The sequence below is a fragment of the Scomber japonicus genome, chromosome 1, assembly GCF_027409825.1.
Source record: "Scomber japonicus isolate fScoJap1 chromosome 1, fScoJap1.pri, whole genome shotgun sequence".
Lineage (NCBI taxonomy): Eukaryota > Metazoa > Chordata > Actinopteri > Scombriformes > Scombridae > Scomber > Scomber japonicus.
This window is the reverse complement of record NC_070578.1, coordinates 994,789-1,004,184: the sequence shown is the minus strand read 5'-3', so window position 1 is coordinate 1,004,184 and position 9,396 is coordinate 994,789. Positions and strand designations below refer to the sequence as shown.

Below are 9,396 nucleotides of genomic sequence, written 5' to 3'. Positions count from 1 at the left end.
TTTGGATTATCCTCACAATCTTTTCTGATGCTTGCCACCAAATTGTCACAGCTCAAAACCTCTAGCGTTCCCTTAAATTCATACTTCTTCCATTTTTTCAAATGACGCACACTATTCTTATCTGTGCCATGCATAAACTTCACATCTCCCTCATACTGCCCCTCCTCATTAGAGTGGCTTGACCCCATGTAGTACTGTGTCTCGTCAACAAAAACAACGAAACAACAACAACAATTAACAATGACACTACAAAAATGACAACGACAACAAAAACCTTATTATTGCAATAATCTATCTTTTCTTGCCCTCTGCGGCACACTCTTGTACGCGGCTCAAAGATTGCCCTTTCGGCACACACTTATCCAAAGTGTTCAAAGAGAAACCGGCTAGGTAGTTTATTACCCTTAGTCTTCCCACAGACTATGAAGCCCCAGTTCCTCACCGAACTGGTCTAAATCATCGCAGATGATTTTTTTCCAAAAGCAACTTTACCGACCTGAATTGGATCTGTCTCAGTCTGGTTCTCTAAGATCTCGTCACCCCGCCTTCTCTCCAGTCGACACCGGCCTCTCAATGTTTCCAAACTGTCCCCTTAGTAAGGACAGGGCGGAGGTCTTTCAGTAAAAGGAGTCCCAGACTCCCCCCCAGGGTTCGGGTCGACACCTGGAGAGAAGCGGAGATGTTGAGATCCGGCTCACGAAGGACCAAGTATGATAGAAAAAATAATTAAAAGACTGAGGCTGAAACCAAGTTCAAAAGTCAAAGTTACTTGTATTCTTGCAAGAAGGAGCAGATCAACAATACACAGCTACCAACCATGCAAAGAGAAAACTCAGAGGGCAGTTCTCCGAGCAACAGTCTTATACCTAACAAAGTAGCAAATCATCTTTTATCAACAATAGTTATCAGTGTTAGGGAATTTTCCATCATTAATATGCACTGGGTCAAACTAGGCTGTGCGGTCATAAGCAAGGCCTCACCAAATGATAGGGTTTAGACACTGTCTCCTCTTGAGATAGTGGTAAGCAGTGTGTCTGCTCCTTTTGGGGAAAACAGGAGCCACTCTGATAGTGTTGCTATAGCAGCCGAGGTCAGATATGTGTTTGACTGTTTTCCCTGAATGGGGTAGAGGCAGCTGGAGTCAGAGGTTTGATATAGTGTTGGATGTAGGACAAAGGTCCTGAGTGAGGTCTAAGCAATGTTTTGTCTATAGACCAGTAGATTAAATTCTGTATATTGTAGATGTGTTGGATCTGTCCATATTTGGGCATGGCTCAACCATGGGCATTATCTGTGTGGTTTAAAGTCTATCCCCGGAGGAGAGAAACTTCAGAATTGAAGGAAGCGTCAGGGCATATAACGTGTACTGATCATTCGTTCGTTTCTCCTCCATGGAGTAAATAAACCTTTTCAATACAAGACATCCTGGACTCCTGTCTACTCTCTCCATTGATGTATGGGCTGCATAATTAAAATCACTATCAAACTGGCGTCACCGGAACAGGATCTCAACATAACAACGACTGGGTAAGTGCAAATTTTATGAACTTATGCCTTACCATGTCGTTGTTTGACGAGATCAAAATAAAAGAACCTTTTTGATTTTAATTTTGCAAATTGACAAAAGCAAAAATAAGAAAGCCCATAAATTGGCACTGATCACAGACGAAATATCCATTTGACTAAAACATGGATACTGTATCCGAATCAGTGTGATTGACAACGATTGGTTGTAATAGCAGAGTGTGTGGTGTTGGAGGGTCAGGAGGGGTGGGTGTTTTCGACCCCTCGTAGGGCCACATTGTGGCTGTTTTTGGTTTCTGGGCCAGCTTCGGGCTGCGCTCGGCACAGGGGGACCCGCATGAGGTTTAAGCTGTAAGAAAAGACGTTTTCTTGGGAAACATGGCTCGGTTTGAGCCTGGGCGCCGGTAATTTGTGTATACATGTATATTCTAAGCTTCAAACCAACACTGCTGCTATTGTAAAAGAGGAGTTGGAGTCCTAGATGCTGTTGAAATTGTATGTATATCTGGTGTTGTAAAGTGATAAAAAATGGGCAATGATACGTCCAGCGCAGGTGGTAGTTTGGAGTCTAAAACCATACAAATTGATTCAACAAAATTTAGAAGACAGAGAGATTGTCAAACAGTAAGAAACACCAGTGAAAATGTGGAACAGACAAATCAACCTGATAATCCACAGATACAGACACATGCACACACTCGTACAGATACACAACCAGCTGATCCAGCAAGACAGTTTCAAGACATGTTTTCTCCATATGTGCCAGCAGGAGTTGTGGGCAGGTTAAAAGGATGGCATTTTGTGTTTCCGTTCTCTTCCCTCATGAATGACTGGACAGAGAGAGAGTGGCCGTATGAGGGGTCGTTTGAGAAAGAGAAACTGCAAATGGCTGAGATGAATGTTAACACAAACATGGGTAATCCATCCTGGAACTTTGCTTACATGAGAGAATGCATGCGAGTGTGGATAACTGTGGCTCGTCAGAGATATGGAGTGCATGTGGATGAGAAAAGGCCTGAGAAGTGCTCTGCTGAGTTGAAAGCTGTCATAGAGAAAATTGCTGCCCGTGTTGAGACGCATCATATTCGTATGCTAAAAGCGGCTTTGCAGACAAGAGCTACTGAGTTGACCAACATTAAGCAAAGACATGGTGATAATTTGCGTGCATGTGCCACAGCTATGACGCACAATTGGGCAAAGCGTCAAGCTAAAGTTCCCTCTCCGCAAGAACTGCTAACTGTTTTGGAAGATGTTGAATTTGTACGTCCAGAGCTACAGAAAAGTAAACATTCAGTCTCCAACTATCCCAAGCTCACTAAAACAAATCCTGCCCGACACAGTAACACTGATGAACAGGCCAGCTTACGGCAAGCCACAGCCGATACAGATTTCTTCCTGCAGACTGCTGCAGTGATGGAGGGACAAAGAGTAGCAGCTGCAGAAAGAGCTAGACAGGAGAGAGAGCTAGCCGAAACTGCAGAAGGAGCTACACAGGAGAGAGAGCTAGCCGAAGCTGCAGAAAGAGCTAGACAGGAGAGAGAGCTAGCCGAAGCTGCAGATAGAGAAGGAGTAGCAGAACTAGCAGATAGAGCTAGACAGGAGAGAGAGCTAGCAGAAAGATACAGACAGGAGAGAGAGCTAGCGGAAGCTGCAGATAGAGTTAGACAGGAGAGAGAGTTAGCAGAAAGATACAGACAGGAGAGAGAGCTAGCGGAACCTGCAGATAGAGTTAGACAAGAGAGAGAGTTGGCAGAAAGGTACAGACAGGAGAGAGAGCTAGCAGAAGCTGCAGATAGAGTTAGACAGGAGAGAGAGCTAGCAGAAAGGTACAAACTGGAGAGAGAGCTAACAGAAGCTGCAGATAGAGTTAGACAGGAGAAAGAGCTAGCAGAAAGGTACAAACTGGAGAGAGAGCTAACAGAAGCTGCAGATAGAGTTAGACAGGAGAAAGAGCTAGCAGAAGCTAGGGCCAGACAGGAAAGAGAGAAGCTGGAGGCAGAAGAAAGTGAAAAGAGAGATAACACAGGACAGGCTGTGAGGCCGAAAGAAAAGAGTAGCCTTGGACAATCAGGATTAGAAAGAAAGAAACAAAAGACTGGCTTAAAAAGTCAAAGATAGCTCTCTTAACTGAGACTGGAGACTCAAATGCATCAGATGAGAGCTGTGAAGGTGAATCAGAATTTGACACAGACGGGGAGAAAATTGAGAGAGCTGGAGCACAAGCTTCAAGAGGTGCTAGAAATTCCCGTTGCCGTACCACAAACAGAAAACCTGGGAGTACAAATACATCACCCAGAGTTACTAGACAGAGACAACAGGCAGACACAGGGTCAGGTTTCCTTAATGCTCCTAAAATAATGATTGGGGAGACAGCTGTTTGCAAACCATGGACACTTGCTGAAATTTTGGATTTGGCCAGAAAGTCTCCAAATCCAATAACACAGGCTGAGGAGTACTGGGTGTGGTTGTCTCAAACATGTAAGGTGTATAACAGTCTGATGCCTGATGTCCAAATGTTGCTTGAATGTACATATCGCACTCATTGGCCTCTGTGTAAGGATGAGTTTGTTTTCCCTGCTGCAACGGAGGATGGCCGGTGGCCGCAAGTCAAACCTATGAGTGATTGGATGAACAATGAAGCTAAAACAGCAATAACAAAATGTGCTAAAACGCAGTGTGATTTCTCAGAAGTGGCTGACTGTGTTCATGGTCCTAATGAGGGTGTGCCTGAATTTCTTCAGCAATTTATGCAAGTGTGGGATAATAATGCTGGTATGAAACGAGAGGAGAATGCTCTCCTTGCCATTCACACTTTGCTGCAAAATTTGAAACCGCAAATTTCCACAGCATACAAACTGTCAGCCCCAGATTGGCAAAGAATAGATTGGAAAACAACAAAAGGCAAGCTGATGGATATGTACAGGAGTGGTATTTTCACTACTGAAAAATCCAACTCTAGGTCTAAACAGATGGTGCAACAGGCACCATATCAGAGTGGAGAGCAGCCCACACACAGAAAGTACAACAAAAAGAAATCAAATTGTCGCAGATGTGGAAGAAAGGGACACTGGGCCAAAGAGTGTCAAAGTAATCCCATAAATCCAAACCAGCTTCGCCTCACATACGAACCCCAACAGGCGCCCCAATATTCTCAACAGCCGAACCCTTACTCTCCTCCTCCCAATCCTCCTCCTCCTAACACACACACACCTCAGCCAGCTGCGCACACATCGCAGACATATTACAATCAAGCATAGGGAGGCCATGGAGAGATAGGATCAGAACAACCAATTCACATTCAAGCTGCAACTATTCAAATTTCCAAAAATCCCTCTGAGGATCCAATGATGTCAGTTCAAGTTAATGGTAATAATGTTGATATTTTGGTGGACAGTGGAGCAACTATCTCCACAGTAAAATCTTCTGAGCATGTGTGCACTCCGACCTCTACATTTATCACAACAGTCGGAGTCTCTGGCATTCCTAATGAAGAGCCATTATCACATCAAACTGAGATAAGCGTAGAAGGCACAAATGTACAGCACTCTTTTCTGATATCTGAAAAGAGCCCAATTAACCTCATGGGGCGAGATTTGCTTTGTAAGCTCCATGCAACAATTCACTGCACCCCTGAAGGGTTGTTTTTAACCCTACCTGATCACAGAGCAGCCCAAGCATTTCAGTTTTTGCAATCCACTGTTGATTGTTTGTACTGTTGGACATTGCCAAATTTTAACATGTCTTCTATGTTTGCAGTGCCCAACATTCAGAAAATTGGCACAACATCACCAGCATGTGCATCATTGATGTCTGCCATGAGGCCTCTCCTGACGTGTCATTGCACAGCAGCCTTTAACCCTTTGGAACAGTATAAGGTATTGGCTAATGATTTCCTAAACAAACAAGAGGGGTTGGAGAGTGAGAAATGTTTGTTTGTTAGTCCGCAGGGGTGCGCTATTCCAATTCGACTGTCTGACACACAACATACACTGTTTGATGTTAAAGATTCATTTCCACACATCACTGTAGCTGTTGCGCCCGGATAAGAGGCAAAACATCTTGGTAAAATGGTGGCTCGATGCCAAGCACTGAGAGGAGCTGTAACAGCCTCTCTAAACCAAACAATAATACACTTGGGCGAGGAACTGTATTTGTTATCATTAAGTGAGAACACTCAGTTACCAGAGAGCACATTTGTTTTGTTTCAGCCACCTCACCCTGCAGAATATGGGGCTCCATCAGAATTATCAGAGGTTCCCTCATATTTATGGGCAAAACATAAAAATCATGTAGGTTTTGTGAATTCGGCTCCACCTCATAAAGTCACACTCAAACCAAATGTCACAATTCCGGCTATCAGACAGTACAACTTGCCTCACAGAGCCATTACTGGGATTGAAACAGTTATTCAATCTCTATTGGATCAAAATGTACTGGTGCAAACTTCCAGTCCATGCAACACACCCATTTTGCCCATCCCAAAACCAAATCGTCCAGATGAATGGAGATTTGTGCAAGATTTGCAGGCTATTAATAATATTGTCGTGCCCACAGCTCCCATTGTGCCAGACACTAATTCGATTTTAGCCTCGTTACCATCCAATTCAACACACTACACAGTCATTGATCTATGTTCAGCTTTTTTCTCTATACCGTTGCATCTAGATAGCCAGTATCTGTTTGCATTCACGTTCAAAGGCAAACAGTATACATGGCGGCGTTTGCCACAGGGTTATGTTGAGAGTCCAACGGTGTACGCAGCAGCGGTAAAAAGAGACCTTGATGACCTCCACTTCCGAGGGGGTTCAACACTTCTGCAGTACGCAGATGATCTTTTGATAGCCTCTCCATCCGAGGAAGCTTGTCGAACTGATTCAATCTTGCTCCTGCAGAGGTTGGCTGAGTGTGGACATAGAGCATCACTGCCCAAACTGCAATTTTGCCGATCTGAGGTCACATATTTGGGTCACCTCCTGAAGGATGGACAGCGCCTCCTATCACCAGAAAGGGTGAAACTGCTGGTCAACATGCCTCCCCCCAGAACTAAGAAGGGCATGCTTTCATTCTTAGGGATGGCGAACTATTGCAGACACTGGATTTTTGAGTATGCGGCTATGGACTCTGTATTGCGAGCAGCCACACTGCAGTCAGCTCCCACTGCAGTTCAATGGACTGATGACATGCAAAAAGCTTTTCAGAACTTAAAGCATGCTCTCACCATGGCTCCAGCATTAGGATTGCCGGACTATCATCAGCCGTTCCATCTACACGTACATGAGAGAGAAGGCTTTGCTACAGGCATTCTAGTACAAAAACATGGGTCTCACTACCGTCCTGTTGCGTACTATTCGTCTCGACTGACCCCTGTAGTCCTTGGTATGCCGGGTTGCCTGAGAGCGGTGGCTGCAGTTGCTATTCTGCTTGATAAGTCCGCTCCCATTGTACTGGCTCATGACTGTGTCGTGCACGTTCCGCATGCAGTATTACACATTTTAAACACATCAGCTACTCAACACATGACAGCAGCTAGACGTTCAGGTTATGAGGCAACTATCCTTTCCAGCCCACACATAACTTTAAAGCGCTCACCCCCCTTAAATCCAGCCACTCTCCTTCCACTGATTGACACAACTGAAATTGAGCATGATTGCATTGCTACTATTGATATGTGTACATCACCAAGGCCAGACCTATTGCAGACACCAATACCTAACTCTGAGATGATTCTTTACACTGATGGGTCAGCTAGCAGACCATCTGACAACGTTCACCTAGCGGGCTATGCAGTAGTAAATGATTGGGAGGTTTTAGAAGCACGAGCTCTGCCTCCTGGCACTTCAGCGCAGGCACCAGAACTATATGCCCTCACTAGGGCCTGTATTATCGCTTCTGGTAAAACTGCCACCATCTACACTGATTCACGATATGCTTTTGGTGTAGCTCATGATTTCGGTCAATTATGGAAAATGAGAGGGTTTGTGTCATCGTCTGGCAGGCCATTACGACATCATGCGTTGGTAAATGACCTGCTAGACGCCATTATGCGCCCGTTCCAGCTTGCAATTGTGAAATGTGCTGCTCACAGTCAGGAAAATGATCCTGTTTCACGAGGAAATGCAATGGCTGATTTCGCAGCCAAACAAGCAGCAACTTCCTCTTCCTCCATGGTACGTCAGTGTGCCTCCACACAGCCTGTCCATCCATTTTCGCTACCCTCCGTTAATGATGTCGTGATGTTGCAAAATCACGCTGATGATAGGGAGCGTAGTCTTTGGTTGAGAAAAGGTTGTACAGTTGATGCGGAGTCTAGCTTGTGGCTCCACCCTGATGGTCGACCAGTTTGTCCTCGAGCTCTCCTACATGTTCTGGCACGTGTTACACATGGACCAGCACATGTTGGAAGAGGGGTGATCAATGATGTTATTCGCTCACAATGGTTTGCACCAGGTATCACACAGGTCTCACAAACTCTTGTTGAAAGTTGCTTGATATGCCAACAGACCAGAAAACAGAACAGCACTGTGCGACATGACCATTTAGAACCCCCATCAGGTCCATTTGTAAATATGCAAATAGATTTTGCACATATGCCCAGTTGTCAAGGCTACAAGTATTTGTTAGTCATAACTGATCGATTTTCAAAGTGGGTTGAATGCTTCCCAACCAGGAAAGAAGATGCCAGAACTATTGTGAAGTGGCTTCTAAGGGAAGTAATCCCAAGATTCGGGGTGCCACAGGGAATAGATAGTGACAGAGGTCCAGCTTTTGTATCACACATCACAAAGGGACTGTCAGCTATCTTAGGATTCAAGTGGCAGTTACATGTTCCTTATCACCCACAAAGTTCAGGACAAGTTGAAAGGATGAATGCAACTATCAAAGAAAGACTGACTAAAACGGTAATGGCGACGGGTCTGAAACTGCCTGACGCCCTACCTCTGGTGTTGTATTCAATTCGAAGTGCACCAAACGCAACCACAGGACTTAGTCCTCATGAAGTGTTGATGGGGAGGCCAATGTCCACAGGGGCAAGCCCCCCTTTAACTCCACACAAAACTACCTTGCTCTGGACGGATGAGTTCATGACTGATTATGTGAAAAAACTAACAGAGATTTTGAGAAAATATCATTTGCAGGTATCCAAGAGGCTCCCCAAACCATCAGAGGAACCAATTCATCCTTTTAAGGAGGGTGACTATGTACTAATCAAATCTCTGGAAAAAGTCTTTGTCTCCTAGGTGGAAAGGACCGTACCAGGTGCTGCTGACAACCAGGACAGCTTTAAAGGTTGAAGGAAAGGCAGAATGGATTCATGCCACAAGGTGCAGACTTGCCCCCCCAGCTGCCGGAGAGGATGTGCAGGTCAATTGCAGGTAATCAGACGATTACTCATATTTTCACTCCTGCTAGGTGGACTGGGCCAAGTTACAGGTCTGAAAGTTTCAGGAGATGGAGAGCAGGGAGGCTTCTCTGCTCATGATACAGTCGTAGTTACAGAGTCCTCAAAGAGGGGGTGCCCTCTGCGGGAGAGCCCTGGAGAAACAAACCAGGTAATAGACTCTGAATGCAAGGACGGAGTAATTCATTTTTTGAAGCTCAGTAGCAACAAATATGGGACATGAAACTGCATTAGGTATAAAGGAATTACATGTTAACCATGGGTTTAATTTTGGAGATTTTTCAGGTATCTTCGGGCCATGGGGGTCCAACCTGATCAAGCTTTTGACTACACTGCTGGTCATCATTCTCCTCCTCATCCTCCTCTGTGCCTGTATGAGTTGGCTGATTAAGCTGATGGTGAAGAAGACCACTAAATCCGTCATTCAAGCACCCCAGGTGTGTACAACTGTTGACGCAAATGTTAACAATAAT

At 44.9% G+C, this 9,396-nt stretch overlaps 1 protein-coding gene across 1 annotated transcript; it reads left to right on the top strand.

Annotated features, from left to right (window-relative positions):
- Positions 1 to 2,346: 2,346 nt before the first annotated feature.
- Positions 2,347 to 8,816, top strand: LOC128361258 (uncharacterized). Its single transcript, XM_053321644.1, has 3 exons — positions 2,347 to 2,891; positions 5,975 to 7,691; positions 8,763 to 8,816. Exons 1-3 carry the CDS (start codon positions 2,347 to 2,349, stop codon positions 8,814 to 8,816), a joined length of 2,316 nt encoding a protein of 771 aa, XP_053177619.1.
- Positions 8,817 to 9,396: the final 580 nt, after the last annotated feature.